We start from the raw sequence: 17906 nt of genomic DNA on the forward strand, positions 1-17906 counted from the left end.
AGGAGAAAGGTCACTGTTAAAATACAGGCACGAAAAGTTACTTTCTGAAATGCTTCCTCAGACCAAGCCCAAGTGGGCAAGAAGCCTCACAAGGCTTTTATTCTGAGCACATGTATTCTTGATCCTGAAAAAAATAGACTTATTTTGTTTGGGTTGGGGCTTTTTTTTTTGCTTGGGTTTTGTTTTGCAAATAAAAAATCATCTTTAGGTTTCATGTGCCTGTTTCAATTCCTACCTACTCCCACTGAAGCACAGGATTCCATTCCATCATTGATTTGTTGTAGCGATTTTTAACCTTTTCTAATCCATGATTCAGTAAACAGTATGTTTCCCAGGAAACAACAGGTTACAACCAATACTGAATTGGTTCATATACAGTAAACAATCTAAAAGTGGAATAGTTCTTTATCAATTTAGTCTAAATTCTCATATTTTTTATCATCATAGTTTAATTTCATCTCTCTGGATAAACTAATAAAAGCTTTCTGCACAGATTATTAGTGGGTGTAAGGAAGCTACTGTGACACTGGTTAGGAAAGACTGCTTTAAGTAAAACTGCTCTCTCTGCTATTGATTTATTTGTTCTCTTGAAGCCACAAAGGAATTGGGCTGAAACAAGCTCTGAGTAGATTCAGAAGAACAAAGGATGAGGACACCTTAGCACAGCAAAGATTCTGCTCCTTCTCTTTCCATTTGTGTAGTGTGGAACGGGACCTCTGCAAGATTCACTTCTCAGTTGCAAACCAGGAGATTCACATCATCTCTTCAAAAGTATATCAAAGGATATTTGCAACTTACATTCTCTTCCATGATGAGGGACATGTATTGCATTGTGCTGGTCAAATGCCATAAAACACCCAGCCTGAATAGATCCCATCTAAATGTAGGCATTACATTTATGCACAAATATTTCTAGGTGAATAATTTTGTCCACTCAGGATGTGAAATATCTTCCTTTGATGTTTTCTTCTTTCTACATTGACTATAAGAGCAAGATGGAGCAAGTTAGCTCCAAACTTGAACAACAAAGTTAGGAAAGAGAAATTGAAGCCTTTGCAGCATCCAGACACAAAACTGGATAAAAGGCAAAGGTTCTGTGAAAGTTAATTCACACCTTCCAGAAAGCATAGGTATCAGATAGTATTTCCAAAGGTTTAACTAAAAAGCACACTGAACCTAAACCCATGGTAGAAGGCAGGAAATTAAGCTCTTATTGATCAAATACTGTTCAGTCACTGAAGACCTCTTTATCTGTCTTCATTAGTAGATATTATCCCTTAGGCAATAGTCCTAGGACCATTCCAAAAGGAAGTTTATCAAAGGACAGGAGCAGGGCTGTTTATTTTTTTTCATTCTATGGTGTATTTTAATTCTCTGATCTAAAATATGTATGAATATAAAAAAATAATTTAACTGACTGATTAATATATGGACATAAAAATACTTTGCACTTTTATAGCACTTCTTCCTTTAGAATTGGATAACTTGGCAAGCATTACTCCTTACTGTATCTTATGGAGATAAGAACTGTATTCTATAGCAAAGCCAAGATAGAAAGATGCCACGACTTGCCCAAAGTCAACTGAATGAATTAATACTACAAAAGGAATCCAGTCCAACTTCCAGTCTCAGATCTAATAGTATGTGTTTTGACAAGTATCTCAAAAATAGGTTTTGATTTCTGGACCCCAAAAGAAAGAATTAAAACAGATTAACTTCTTCTTCCAGTCAATACAGTTGAACAGCTCTTGGATCTTCAGAAAACTGGCATCTTCCAGGCTGCTAATCATGTTAGTTTTGATTTACATACCTTTTGATCTCTAAAGATAAAACATTTACTCCTAAAGCATCATCTGTAATACCTGTACCAAACAAGAAGGATGACAGAACCAAATCCTTCAATTCATGTTAGCTGAACACATTAAGACAGCCACCACTATCTACTTATGACCAGGTTTAATGCCAAATCCTGTACTCAAGTAATCACAGCTCCCCATGCACATTTTGGGACAGAATTCCACCCTTTCTCAAGCTGGGGTTAGACCTCATCAATCAGTGATATGACCCAAAATTAACTCCAAACTACCTGATTCCTGTTTGATCTGAATGGTGGGCTTGATGCCAGGCGGCAACTGAGATTGCTGTGGCTGCTGTTGAGCTGCAGAAGACTGCACCAGTTGTTGCTGCTGTTGCTGTTGTTGTTGTTGCTGCTGTTGCTGCTGCTGCTGTTGTTGTTGCTGTTGTTGGGCCTGTTGTATTTGGTGCAGCTGCTGTTTGGGAGACTGCTGATGCTGTTTGGGAAACTGTGCTAAGATCTGAGTTGGGTTCCCAACCAAACCTTTTGGGGAAGGTAGCCTGGTAGAGGCAACTTTAATTGCTGACGTAGACACACCTGTGAAAGAGTAAATGGTTTAAGACTGGACAGTGCAACACAAAAACCTTACAATTTCTAAAATCATTTTGCATTTCAACTACCTTTCCTACTGAAAAATGCATAGATACACAAGGGAGAAAAGCTCCCACATAGCAGAAGTGCTCTGATCAGAGGCAAGGGAGCTTTATACAGGTTTGCAATGTGGCAGCAGAACAGCAGCTAATGGAAAGACCACAATCCCTATTTACTTCCTGCACCTTTTCTAGTGCAAATAACTCACAAACATTGTCAAAGTCCGATCTTTTAGGCTTCAAGAAATCAAAGTATTTATAGTGAAAATCATGACTACAAAAAGTTAGGGATATGAGGATCTCAAATATCAAACCCATCCACATTAGAAGGGAGTATCTCCTAGTGAATGCAATGTTGTTTTAAAAGAATCAACTACTGGTATGTAATTTAGGAAACTGTGGAACACATTTTTTGTGCTGATAGGTTAGATGATCTTACTAGTAATAAAGTGATTAGAACAAGCTTGAAGTAAGATGGAAAGACAAAGTTCCCAAATAAATCTTAATACTTCTTTCTGTCATTCCCTTACGTAGCTGTCACAGCATTTCCAGCAAAATTGGGTTTCATCTTTAATTCTAAACTGCACATCCATAAGCACCAAAAAAGATAAACATAAAGTCCATATCTTATAAAGGCAGTTTTAAACCAAGTCCCAGTTGTAGTGGAACATACAAAGAAAATCTCCTCCCTTATTTTGCTACATTTACAGATGGCATTGATAATGATAGAAATCATAATAAAAAGTAATTTTGGCAATCTAAATAAGCAGCCCTTTTCTCACTGCATCATCTAAGATGATTTCTCCATTTCCTTGGTCAGCTGTTTTCATTCATGAATTTAACTTCCTTCACATTAGGAGTGATTACCTTTTTATGTCACAAAATGTTTTACCAGCATCTTCTGCAATGACGCAGATAGTCTTGAAAACCTAATAACTGTTAAAGGGATATTGCACCTCATGTATTTTAGAAGTTAAACCACTTCCATAATCAAACCTAACTAAAAAACCACAGTTCAAGCAATATGAAATTCTGCTGTAAGCTCTTGTGCTCTGTAGGTTAGTATCTTCAGGACCTGATTAACAGCAGCAATACAGAAGGCAAAATACCACCAAGGCTTGATTTGGTTGCCCAATGTTTTGTGGCATGGAACAAGAATGGAAAATACAGACAAGGAAAAATTGCAGTGTGACACTTGTCATTGTCAGGCACAGTATTTTTCAAGGGCTGCTCACTGAGGAGGCCCTTTCATTCATCCACAGCTTCCCTCCCTTCCTAACGTTAGCTAGTAGCTGTGGAGCTGAAACAGTCAAGCTAGCACACAGTTGGAACTGGCAATCAGAAACCTAGGAATTTTAATCCAAGCCCACTCAGGACTTAAACTCAAGGACTTGAAAACTGACATACTGATAAAATACACAGATAAAAAGGTGTTTACACCTCTCTACCTTTCAGAATTGTCGTTGAGATTAGTTACCACAAGGAATATTCTAAAGACTGAGCATGTCAAGCATACGTTCTATTTATCTGATGTTTTTGTAAATGAGGCTTTAAGAGAAGCAATCATCTTCAAGTATTGGAAACATCCATTTTCCATGCATCAGATAGAGTTCTTAAAGCCAGTCATTTTGAGGCTCTATGGTTTTAATGCTGCAAGTAAAATCTTTTCAAAACAGAAAACATGTCATGCTACCTCACCACATTCTCTTTAGAAAGAGGATCTGCACGTTCATTGTTGAATTAACGAGGAAAAGAGTTCACCAAGAATTTTTGTGGAGTACCTTGGATTAGTTTCGTCAGTAGATTTCTTTCACATCTCCTGTGCTTTAGTCATATGCAAACACAAAGTGCATCTGCCCTATGTTATTCTCAAAACAAAGAATCCAATTCATCAGTGAAAGAGCATCTTTTATAAGTATAATGTTAGTGCCATACCTTGTGCTACTGTTGACATAACCACTGATGGTGTTGATGATACTACAGCAGTCACAGCAATAGTATTTGCAGTACAGGAAGGAGTGGAACAGCTGCTGCTGGTGCTGCTGCTACTGACCAAAGAGGACTGAGAAGCAGTTATGACCACTGGTTGCTTTTGAGTAGTTGAGGCAATGACTGATGTTGGGACGAGTTTCGTAACTGCTGCATAGTTGTGGGACTTTGAAAGGATGTTGGGTACAAAAGTTGAGCTTGGAGAGGTGGTTACTATGATCACCTGAAAGAAGAAAAAGAACAACAAGAAATTCATTTGTTCTTTGCTTTTATTTAAAAGCATAACATTTCAGTAATGCATCTGTCTGTGTATTCATTTTAGGGATACATGTTTATTAAGACTGTTCAAGACTGTCATAATCTCATTTGCTGGCAACAAAAACACTCAATTAGTTTGAAGAAATGGTGATAAACATTTCCTTAAAATCAGAAAGGTGTGGGTTTGAGAAAAACAATTACTATCTAATTGAAGTAGAATTATCTCATGTCTGAAGGCAAACAGACAGGAATGAACTGCTTGGCTTCATTAAACTGGGCCAGGAAGCCTGAAGCCCATTTTAAATAGAACTAGAGGCATTTCCAGCAAGTTTTAAACACCATTCTCCCAAACCTTGCACATACATCACAAGACATGGCAGTGAGAGAATAGATGATTCCTTTTTTCTCTTCAGCAATGAACAAGCAGTTGCTGAGTCAGTAGTGGGAAATATTCTGATGCATAAAGCTGTAAACAATATTTCTTCAGTGAAAAAAACATGATTTAGGTTTGAAACAATTTCTGCTTTAATTAGCGCTCTCAATAACAAGAAATCCTTTCTTGCCTCTCTGAAAGCCACTTGTGCAAAGAGAATAAACGTTACCCCTAGTGTGAGTTACAATTACACCACCATGAATCTGATCTGACGTACGGAAAACACAGAATTCATTATAACATTGGAAGAGGTCTGTTCTTATGCAACTGACCTAGAAAGCTAACATTTCTTATGCGTTGAACATGGGGGCTGTTCATATAAAGAGATTCCTTTTATTCTGCTCATATGCACCTGCTTGTACTTACACACAGTTAAAATAGAAACACACAGCACAGAAATAGAACATATTTACCCTTTACCATGCAAGAATATTGAGAAGTTGTTTTAATAGTGCAGTTTGTCCCAATAAAAATTTCATTTATTAAAACCTTGAAAATTAAAACATATCAATGTAACAAAAGGAAATAGGAAAGAAAGGTACAGAAGGAGCAAAGAAAACCCAGGTTAGCTCAAACCAACAGTCTTCTACTACTACCCAAGGAATAGTGAAACCTTGCCTGATACAGAAAAGAAATAGTATGATAATGGCATCAGAAACAGACTTAAGCGACAGATCAAGCAGTAAGAGATTAAGAGTTTATAAAATAAAATAAAAACCACATGGATGGAATAAAAGCAGCAAATTTCACCATCATGGCTGCGTCTGCCTCTCCTTTTGCCCCAGTGCTTGGTTTTTATGATCCCCACTACTTAGCTAAGCCTTTAATAGCTTGACCTGAGGAAAACCATAACCATACCACCTTCACGAGCTACAGCAGGTTGTCCACAACTGACCAATGTCTGAAGGACGAGGTTTCTACTTCTGCTGCTCTACCACTTTATCACATTCCCCAGGGAAGAACATTTTCTCTGTGATACTCTTAGTTTTGCCTTCTCCCTAACCTTGATTCAATCAAAACACCCTCCTGAAATTGCTCTTAGGCTACAACCACGAAGATGAGCTGAACATGACAGCTTGATTCTGGTAGGAGGTGAAAAGATCCTACAACGTGCCTGTAGAGTTTTATCCTGTTTCTTAGTCAGTTAAGACTAGAAATACTTCCCAAGTGTTTGAATTTTATGGCCAGCTCCATTCCACTCATTTAGGAATACAGTCAAAGGACAACCTGTAGCTAAAAAAGGCAGATTATTCACATTAAACTTCCTATATAATCCGTAGTGCAACAGGACAAGTTCAGCATCTCCACTAAGTACAGATCTGTAGGATGAATCTGGGCATAGTCACAACTCTTGAAGACTGTTGTTCTTCATTCAAAGACAGAGGTAAAACCATCAGTCCAAGATTATCACTTAATAACACTTTATTTAACCATGCAACGAAATAGAGCTTGTAAAGAATTATAGTTCAACAATGATTGCTGTCCTGTGACTAAGCAGGTTTGGGCCTCTTTATTCTATTTCTTCTCTCAGGATTAACACAGAAGAACAAAGTTTAGTGATCTTCATGTATAAAGTATATCCAGAAAACAGAATTTTCAGGTAAAAATTTAAAAAGGTTAAAGCTCAAATCACAATCACATTTGTTGAGATGCTATTTTCTCATGCAAGTTGAAGTCAAAGTAACCTCATCATGGGTACCAAACTGCATCGTATTTTTTACAGCAGAAAGACTGCTTGATTTAAAATCTAAAAGAAAAAGCAAGTTGCTCTTTTGTTGTTGTTATGGTAAAAACTAATTCCTAATATAGATTAAAATTAGTCCTATCAGCTCTATTTTGAGAGGCATCAAACCTAGGCCCTGAAGAATTAAAGGCATTAACTGCCAGAAGCTTCACTAGCTTGATTCCTTCTGTGTCCTAGGCAGAGGACTTTATTATAACAGAATCCAGAAACTGGAGCTGTGACATTATTAGTCCTTAAATATAATCTTTCTCCAACCTACTAAAATGTCAAAACAATTCAGAAAGCTGGCATGCAGAAAGGAAGAATTTCATTCATACCCAACAACTTCACCCGTCTCTACCAGAACTTGTTTAAAGTAGTACACTTCCAATTTGAGTGTAACAAGTCTGACATTTAATGTCAAACTTCTAAAAGGGATGTCTCTCACCAAAATGATCCACAGTTATATATTCTGGCATATCTAACTCCAACAAAAGAGGGCAGTGTGAGAAGTTGAGATACAAACGCTACTATGCTTCCCTAATGAAACAAGTGATGGTTTTCCTATCACTGCACATTAGAGAGAGAGTCAAACAACACCATGCAAAACAAACCCTAAAACTTCCATGTCAGAACAACGAAAAGCAGGAACAACTGCAGGAAAGACTTTACCAACAGTCTCTTCTCTTCCTTTTGGAGATTTAATACATTCCATCTTTAACTATCAGCATACGTATCACTCGTACTTAATACAAAACCATTAAGGCAGAAAAATTCTTCCTGCTGAAAAGATGAGCCTAACAAGAACAACAGGATGGGTAGGTTAAGCCCTAAATTAGCTGTGAATTTGCTGCATTGAATGCAGGACATTTTATTTGATGGTTTCTGCTCACTCACAACTCTCTACTCCTGTATTCAGAGACGAAATTTGATTAAGGACACTGTTAAATGTTAAAAACAGTGAATCAAAAGAAAGCATCAAAGAACTCTGAAGTGGGAAAAGGCCAGAAAGCAAGATCTTTATTGCATATCAGTTAATCTTCCTTGGTTTTAAAGCTTCCAGAAATCAGGACATGGGAACTTTGCTAATCCAAATAGACTCATAAATCAATTAAGACGACCGAATAGAACAAATACCCTGTGAAGGTTTGAGCTCAATAGTCAAACTCCCACAGTTGGAATAAAAAATGCTTGTTACTGGCCAGCCTCCCACCAGTCTGTTGGCATCAAGGCCAAATTAATTCCACAGACACCCCCCACTCCTAAGTCTGCCTTAATAAATAACTATACCAAGAATTAACTTGGTCTGAGCCATTAATCTTTTCTTACATCTTAAGAACAAAAAAGTAGACACATCTGAAATGCTCCCTAAGGCCATGGGAAAACAGTCATGCCATAGATTTGGCACATAAAACTCCGAGTCCAATACAAAACTTCAACACAGAAAACCTTTTCCACACACTGCATTCTGGTGATAGCTGGGCACACTCAGCTGAAATAATGCAACTGATTTTGACCACTAAAACACTGTTAATGTAGAATGAGAAATGGCACACTAGTACTGAAAGGAAAATAAAGCCCCCCCCAAGTCTTTGATCAGCTCCAAGAATAAGCTTTGTAGACCCCAAAAAACCTAGTCTCTAGACAAAAGGCTTGGCAAGGGAAAGCCCATGCCACCTCTCCTGGAATTCTACTACTGCAAAGAATAATCATCAATAAGGAAAATAGAAATAAGAAAGATTACCTTTGACCAATAGTTGTTACCATCTGAAGGCTGTTCAGTGGCCTATGTGATCCAGTTCTCAGTGGACTAGTGTCCATATCACAAAACCCAACACCACAAATGGTACTAACTGGCAACCTTGTTGGCAGTCTCACCAGAGAGGCCAAGAATTGAATGAGCATGGAGACTGAATCCCCTCTCATCCCTAGAAGTGGTCCCTTCAGGTCAGGGTTGAGGCACATTGGTGGGGCAGTCTGGGGGAAGCCTGCACTCCCGCTGCCTGTGCTGTACCTGTTCTGTGGATAAAAAGAGGGCTTCAGTCTCCACGGCTGTCAATCCAGGTCCTTTCACACACAGGTGAACTAAATTCATACAAGAGCTTGGTTTTTTCTCTTTGTTCGTTTTAAAGAGGGATTACCTTATCCCAAGTGCAATCCTTAAAAAAACAGCCAGACAGTTCATAGAAAGGAAGAGTCAAACATCACATCTTACTCATTGATAAAGCCAGAATAAAGTAACATTTGGCAGCTTCCCCCACATACCTTCTGCGTTGTCGTGTTTGTTGTCTGTGTTGAGGGCTTAGTGAAGGTTATTTTCACAGGCGACATGTGTGGTGGTAAGGAGTTGGCAATGCTCTGCATTATATTACTCATCTTGGGGCTGCCACTTACAGGCACTGTGATAGTTTTAGTGACAGGAGTCACTGCCTTCGGGACTTCTTTCAGGAGAACAGGGGAAGAACTTGAGGAATTCGTTCGCCGTCTTTTACGGGGCTTTTCATCATCATCTGAGCAGCTGACGCCTGGAAAAGAAGTACTTTATCTCAATTATATTTTCCCTATCTGTAGCTCTAAGTGCTTTCTAAAACACTACACACTCGCTCAGTCTTGTATGCACTCTCAAATAAGGCAAGAACTAGAGGATAAATTACATCTTATGGTCACAACTAACCTGTATCACACCACAGATGGTCATAGTCCTTGATATAGACCACACTTAGAGCACCGTAAAGCAAAGAAAGAAACCCCCCCAAACCTCCAGCCACTCACAGGGTTACTTCACTCAGTTTAAGAGATTTAAACATAAGAGCCAGTACAGGGCTTTCATTCTGTCTCGAGAAGCTTGACTAATGAGATTACACACACAAGGGGGGTCGGGATAACATCATGCACATTTCAGTTTAAAACTTTACATTACATTGTTGTTGTTGCTGGTTTTGTTTACATCAATTGGACTACTTTAGTTTACCCCCCTGTAGTCTTCTCTGATTTCACAGAATCACAGATTGGTTTGGGTTGGAAAGGACCTTAAGATCATCTAGTTCCAACCCCCCTGCCATGGGTAGGGACACCTCACACTAGACCAGGTTGCTCAGCGCCCTGTCCCATACCTCCAAGGATGAGGCATCCACAAGTTCATTGGGCAGCCTCTGCCAGTGTCTCACCACTCTCACAGTAAAGAATTTCTTCCTTATATCTAACCTAAATCTCCCCTATTTAAGTTTCAACCTCTGTACCTACTATGCCATGCTTATCACTACAGTAACCCTTCTCCCTTTCACCTCAGCATGGCATCTTGAGATCCTTTATTTTATGACAAACTTTAACTACAAAGGTCAAACCTCATTCTACCAGCTTCTGCCTTGTCTGGTGCGTTTTGTGCAACACGTACAAAGTGGCACCAAACACACAATTATAAACACAAAAGTCTGGCCTCAAAGGAGTTCATTCTTCCTCACAGTCCTCTACTGCACACATACAACAAAAACCTGCTGCAATATTCAGCTGAGCAGAGGAAAACAGCGTGATCAATGCATCTTAAATCCATGTGAAACTTTCCAAAGTAGGCAATAGGTTCGTAAATTGGTATACATTACAGAAAGACATAGTTTAATAAGCTTGAAAATCTCTTACAGCTAACGGGTGGCATTTATGTTTATCAAATTAGCCAGTGTTCAGCAATTTTAAAAACCAGAGATAAGCCAAAAAGACCATTCCCCCTATGCAGAACAAGGCTGAAGATCTTGTTCCATATGCCTGGGGCTTAAAGACAAAAAACAGTCACAGCACAAGGCAGCCTTGCTGGTAACCCAAGCAAACTTGGTTGGCAGTCAATCTCTAATTAGGGCAAAGATCTAATTACAGTCTCCAATTAAAATAACTAAGTATTCTGGCATTCCAAAAGTGAAGATGCAGGAATTAACATGGACAAGAAAGTGCCCTCTAGCACAGCAAGTAATCTCTGGAACATGGGATTCTCTCTTCGTATGAGTCCCAGCTCATTGCAGGTGCACTTCAGAAGGCTGTCAGGTTTACCCACAAAAAGATGTGGAAATCCACTTCTGTGGAAACTGAACTAGAGAAGAGAAGCAAAGGCTTTGCTTTAAGTTTGCTTTGAACCCCCAAAAATACATTTTAGCTGGCTGTAGCTGTACAGACAAAGCATGGATCTACAGGTGGATTTCAAAGCTCTAATCAACACTTTACTTTATGGCCCTGAACAAGCCTAGAGGCTATATAAAGCAGAGATTTGGTTATATGACTTTAAACTCTATTATGAACAGGGTTTTAAGTATTACTGTGAGTGCACTATGCAAACTTATAGCTGTGAGGTTGTTAATCACACTGAAAACGTGCTGGAATTTCAGAATCTATTTGAATCAAAACTCCATATGCAGCTAGGATGTTAGGACACGGCTGTTATCTTGGTGGGTCACTAAGAAATACTGAAGAGAAAGCTATTTGTAATCCTTATCCACCAAAAAAAAACCCAAAAAAGAACAATACAAAAATAAGAAAGGAAGATTAAACTAGCAGAACATTATTTTTTGTTAAGTAGAGCTCATTTCATCTCTTATTTTCACTGCTCGGGTTCTGTTAGAATGTTAATTCTATGATTTCATGTTAGAAACTGCATTTGCACGAAGTTTTCCCCCAGCATTTAGCTAAAAGGTAGTACAGCTTGAGTGTAACTCACACTTGACAAGCAAGGAAGCAGAGGCAGGGAGAGGTTAATGGCTCAATCAGACTGTGACTCGGATGAGGTCACACAACAGATCAGTGGCAAAGTCACCACTATAACTCAGGCCTCCTGAGCTTGCTCTTCAGCAGGTTTGTTAAAACTAATGTGACTGATATAACACAGACTGAAAGACACTCAATTCCTTAAAAAAAAACCCAAAAGGAACAAAACGAAGCATGCAAAGTGGGGAAAAAAAGTGCAGTCTAGGGATGGACAGAATAAAAATGAGAACGTTTCATCTCTCCACTGTGCGTCTAGACTGGTTTTACACTCATTACCATGTAATAATTCATGTATAATTCATGTATTACCATGTAATAATTCATTAGAGGTCTAAATTAAATTTTTAAGAGGTTAAGAACATTTTTCCCCTGAATCCTTAAACTAAATCCAAGTGATTAGTGCATTAAATCAGGAAAATGAAAAATCTTCATGCAATGGGTTCTGTGGGTTGATTCAGGCCTTGCAGACAGTAGTCTGCAGATAACACTATGTAAAACGTGGCATTTCTGACTAGCTACAAGTTTATACAAACATCCACATAAAGCATAAAGATCATTTCTAAAATACTAAAGCAAGCATAAAAATAGCACTTATCAACTTCACTGTTAATCTTTGTCACCTGCATTTTGATATAGACAGCAAATAAGGACAGAAGGAAACATCTTTATTAGTTCAATAAAACTACCTTTGATGAGCAGGGTTTATGTATAAGGACATATTCTGCTTTTAAAACTAACTGATCTATTAGCCAATGAAAGAAGGGAAGGGGGGTAAGAAAAAAGACTGATTGTGGACGTTATACCCTGGGTATTTCCAAGTTCAAATACATGAAGATGGGTGTCTGGTGGGATTTCATATGTAGTTTTCACAGTTGCCGAGGAATGCAAGCCTCACTGAGATTCACTTCCAAATAAATGACAAAACAGCCAGACATAGATAACATAACCATGTAAATGCTTGCCAGGCTACTGCACACCATGAAAGTGGAAAGGAGGGACCTTTTCTAACTCAAGGAAGTGACTACTATGCATTACTTCAGCAGAAGGAAGCAACCAGCAGAGCCACCTTAAAGACAAGTTCTGATCAAGCTGGATCAGAAATCCACTGATACACAGCATTTCCTAGGTTTAATTTTGAAACTACTTTTCACTCTTGTTGTCCTTGTTATTACTGCTCCCTGCAGCATTTTACAGTGAGTGGATTTATCCTGAACGTGATTTCTCTGAAAAGGGGAAGCAATAAATTCATCCTTTAGACTAAACGAAGGCATAAAAGGCATTAAATGACTTGCCCAAGGTCAAAGTGTTTAACTCAGTCCATGCTTCAGCCACAAGACTGTCTCTTTCTTTCCCTTTTGTTAATCAGTTGCTAGTATCACTTACTTTTGACGTAAACAGTACTTCCACTTGGCAAGACGACTACATTGGAGGCTGGACTGGCAGGTCTGGGGGACTTCACTGTTGCTACACTGCCACTTGGAACAGGGGTAGATGTTGGGGTTGAAGTGGTACTTGTGTAGGAATAGCAAACCACCACTGAAGAGGAGAAAAGACACCTTCCATATAACTGAAGTGCAGAATCCCGTTATTCTATCACTATTTTAACAACTGAAATGGAAGCCAAAGACTTATTGGGTCATTATCCATACCTTTGCCTCTGCAATCCTGTTGATTACTCCCCAGTTTGACCTAAGCATGGCCATGGAATTAAAGGCCTTCAAAGACAACAGAGAAATCTAACCTCCCCTCCTCCCATCCCCAGAAATCTGTGCTGCCCATTCTAGATTTATTTGTATTAACCTGATCTTTTACAACTTGTTATTTTTCATTTTAGCATTTTAATTCAATATTTTCATCTTTTTGCTTTTCTATAGATGACCATATGCACACTGGTCACTGATAGAAAATAGCTAGTGTCTCTCCTCAACAGGACATCAGTTGAAGAAACTGAAACATTCCTTTGGTAACAAACACCTGATTATGCTAATCAGCTTTTTTCAACCTTTTCTTATAAGTAATAGCACAATGATCCAGCATTTCTCACACAACCAGAATAAACCAGCTTGTTTCAAGAAGTGTTACACATTCTCCAGTCGCATGAAGCACAATTCAAGCCCATTCAGCCAAGCTAGATGGAATGTGTACTAGCATTATTTAAAAGGCATAGGGAAAGAAAATAGTAATCTTTTAACTTGTTAACTTGGTGTGTTTAATCTCAAATGGGGGGAAAATAATAACAGAAAACCAACAAAATTTTCTTCACTTTCACCAAAACCTACTTATATTCTGAAAGTGTTCTGAAACATCAAATCATAGAACGGTTTCGGTTGGAAGGGACTTTAAACATCTTTCATCACTTACAGAACTTAACAAAATCTGAAGCCATCGGTCCAAGTTTTTGGAGTTTACAGAGCTTAACAAGTTAACCAGTGAATTTCCCCCTTGTTTCCTGGCAATTTGGTTTTCTTAATTTCAGTCACTAGTGTGCTCACTAACACCAAGTGTCAGATTTAGGCTGCAGGTGCTGCAAAGGCATTTAAATAAATAATAATTTCATATTTCTAGGAATGCTGTTCAATAAGAAAGATTCAGATTAAAAATAATAATAGTCTAACTTAAAAATCTGAGATAACAATTTCTACAGTGACATTATTTCTACATTCCCACAGACTGCAGTAGAATCCCAGCTTCCTCTCACCTTCTTTGTTTCCAGTTTCTGCAGGAACTGGAAGAGATGCATTGTGCTGAACAGCTGCATTGGCAACAGCATTAGCAGTAACAGTAAAAGCTGTTTGTGGAACAAGCCGTGGCATCAGCGGCACCAGGCGACGACCTTCTATAGACCATTCGGAAGAGCTATTTGGTCCAGACATACTAAACAGAAATGCACAGGCTGTAAGTATATTGCAGAGTTTCCAAAATACTCAGTACTCTTATTTAATAGGCTTTTTTCAACCCTGAAAGTCTAAAAGGCAGTTTCTAAAGACATACTACAGCAATAACCTTCAACTGTCTTCGTTTCATGAAAGCCTTACATTTTTGCCACCTGATGTAGAAATCCTCCCATAGAAATCTCAAGAGTTGCTGCTGCTTTACCTGTTTTGTTTTAAAGAGCCCTTAAGGGGACAGACATGTGTGGATGTCACGCTCAAAACCTCCATATTAGATTAGCTACTATTCAGGCAGAGTTGGTACACTCTCTACTTCTGGATGACAAAAATACCTACACATCAATAGATGTGTAAATTGGATGTGTAAATACCTACACATCCAATAAAAGACTATTGGAATTTTACATCTACTACTACGTTACAGGGAAAAACTCTTCAGCTTCTAATGCAAATCTTGTTTTACCTGAGCAGAAGAGCTTCTCAGACTTACTAAAGTAGTCCCAAACAAGGTAATACAACATGAAATGATTTAAGTACACCCCAAGCATCTTACTCAACAGGAACCAGCCTGCTGCTCCAATTTTCTCTTAACTTTAGTACTTACAAACTGGAATGCTTCCAAAAAAATGCTGTTCTTATCTAGATGGAAGAAGTATTTCTGTTTATGACTTATTACGCGAGTCATTTGTCAAATCAGCAAAACCAAAATGGCAAATCATTTTTCAACGCTGTTATGTTCTTAAGCAAATCAACCCATTTTAATGTATTAATATATTCTGAAAATACAACTTCTCACGTGAACTATTGCAAGCAAGTTGCAGCAAAAGCTACCACAAATTAGTTTGTAAAATGCAGAGGATCTGCTCTGTTGTTAAATCCTGATACACTTCAGCGTTCTTCATATACATATTCATATAGTGTAAGCAGAGCTACATCAGCCGAGGTAAAAATACATCTTTCCAATAAAAATTAAGACTACAAATGTTGCACATAGCAAAGCCAGAAAGTGGGCTTTCTTAATGAGTTAGAGATAATTATTTAAGTCAAATATTGTATTACCAACCATCACTTACAAAGAATTACCACAGGAAAAATAAAGAGATGCAGCACTTCACAATTGCACCTTGTCTGGATTATAATATCGCATCCATCTGAAGTTCAACACCTCAGGACAAACTTTATGCTCGTTCTGTAAAATGCTAAAAACAGAACTACTACTTAAAAAGGACACTTGATTGAAGAAAAGAAACCTGATCTGACAACTAAATGCTTATTCTTCATTATTTTTTCCCCTTTCTTTAAAGGAGTGTAAGGAAGTTGGTGGGTTTTGTTTGGTAACAGCATACTTCTAACTCCATCAACTTGAACATTGAAACACTAAAATGTTGAAAGTCCTTCTGCAGCACTAAAACTGTATGCTGATTTTGGCAAGTCTCGGATCTATTGTATAACTGCTAACTCAAACTGGCCTGCTATTTGTATGATTTCCTTTTTTAATTCCCGTGACACCTAATCTACAATAGTTAAACTTAAAAATCAATGGCTGTAACACTGAAAAAGAAGAAATATACAGACACTTCCAATCCTGCTCTGTTTAAAGACAGTTCTTAACAGTAAGACAGTTAAGTAACTATCAAAGATATGTAAGCACTTGCCCTCTTGCTCCTCTCCACCTTTCAAAATCCTGTGGAGCTTGCAAAAGCAAATGCAAGGAGGAACCAGCCCAGTGGATGCCAGCACAGCAGCTGCATCAAGCAGGAAGGGTGGACACGTCATCAGTTAATTTGCTGCAGTTTTTTTAACTCTGACCATTTTTTCCCCCCTCTGTGCTGATATGTTGTTTTCCACTGATCTCTGCCACCTCTTTCTCTCCCTTTGTCTTTCTGTGTAGTTAAGTCCCTCTTAATATAACCTTTCCAAAAGGATTTAAATAAAATTAAAGCTAAAACAAAAAACATCTTCATCCTGCTTAAGGATTTCTCTATTTTCTCCACCCTCTGTTTCTTCTGGTCTATGTCTCAGAAACCTCTTTCATAGAATCCCAGACTGGTCTGGGTTGGAAGGGACCTTAAAGCTCATCCAATTCAAGCCCCTGCCACGGGCAGGGACACCTTCCACTAGAGCAGGTTGCTCCAAGCGCCTGTGTCCAACCTGGCCTTGAACACTGCCAGGGATGGGGCAGCCACAGCTCCTCTGGGCACCCTGTGCCAGCGCCTCAGGGAAGAACATCTTCCATGACAAAAGACTGTTTCTTATATTGCGTTTGTACAGTGAATGGGATGCCTCCAGATCCAAAATGCAACAATACTAAATAACTGTTTCCAGTTCCCCGACATAAACCTGACACAGTAATTCCTTCACCCATACGCTGTTTTAACTCGCGTTCCTTAAAGCACCATCAATCTTCAAACTTCTATCTTTCAGTTAAGGCATAATGGATTTTCCAAAGGGTACCTTTGATATCACATAGAAAATGACCTGTAGCTTACTTGTGTGCAATAGTCGTTAGTCGTTCATCATTTACTGCCCTCCGAACTTCAGCGCGATGTCTCTCCGTTGAAATACTATTAAAAACAGCAATACATTTTAGTCAAAGGGAGACAGGAACATTTATCTAAAACTTCTAGCCTGAAATTAAACTTATGAATAATCTACTCAAGAGACGAAAGGGAACAGGCATTTACATTTAAGAGATTGTCACTTAACTTTTGCTATCACAGGGAGGAAGAATGAATGTATTGTTGTTCAAATATATTACTGAAGGATAAAAAGAACATTGCTGTTCATAGCAAACCAGCTAGAATCCAACCTCCTAAGGAGAGCAATAAATGTAAAGCACGTGGCAGAAAAATTTGCACAGAACACACAGCATTCTTTCTTGAAGAAGACCTTGAAGTTCTACCTTGATGAAGCCAGCACATACTCATGAGCTACCTGTGAGCTTGTAACGCTGTATCTCACAAAGCACCAAAACAGTAAAGCTTCAATCACAGAAGCACAGTCATTTTCCTTGTTAAAAAGTCAAAGCAGAAGAGGAATTAAACCTCCACCAGATGGAGAATTTCTTCTCTGAATTAAGATTTGCTTTGTGATGCTAGTGATAGAAAAAAAGCAGGTAATACCTTAGAAGAAAACAGGTCACTGGTTCTTATTTTAAAGAGGTCAGGGTTACCTAAGCACTTTAGAGAGTTCTCCAAGAAGATCCTTCTTCTCTTTCGTAAGGTCTCCCTGTGCACGTAAGGCACTGATGACACCTGCATATGCTTCCAGTTCTGAAGAATTAGAACAAATAGGATTTTATTTAATGCTCACAGCAAAGGGAAAAAAATGTTATTTGCAGTATTACTGACAGGATTCTATTCATTTGCAAAATCATTAAGAGGAACATGTCTTTCAATTATTTAGTACTTTTGAAAAGAGA

The 17906-nt window shown here is 38.5% G+C and overlaps 1 protein-coding gene across 17 annotated transcripts in view; it reads right to left on the reverse strand.

The window, feature by feature from the left end:
• The window catches only part of EMSY (EMSY transcriptional repressor, BRCA2 interacting), a 40695-nt gene that overhangs the window by 18112 nt on the left and 4677 nt on the right, over positions 1-17906 (reverse strand). For 11 of the 17 annotated variants that reach the window (XM_030475894.1, XM_030475888.1, XM_030475891.1 and 8 more), the window contains 7 exons: positions 17658-17757; positions 16975-17049; positions 14293-14468; positions 12978-13130; positions 9114-9373; positions 4381-4657; positions 2087-2392 (listed from right to left, as the gene is read on the reverse strand). In XM_030475894.1, the coding sequence (XP_030331754.1) occupies positions 2087-2392; positions 4381-4657; positions 9114-9373; positions 12978-13130; positions 14293-14468; positions 16975-17049; positions 17658-17757 (1347 nt within the window). The other 6 variants (XM_030475889.1, XM_030475899.1, XM_030475890.1 and 3 more) reach the window with 4 other exon arrangements.

Source organism: Strigops habroptila, chromosome 2 (genome assembly GCF_004027225.2).
Source record: "Strigops habroptila isolate Jane chromosome 2, bStrHab1.2.pri, whole genome shotgun sequence".
Taxonomy (NCBI): domain Eukaryota; kingdom Metazoa; phylum Chordata; class Aves; order Psittaciformes; family Psittacidae; genus Strigops; species Strigops habroptila.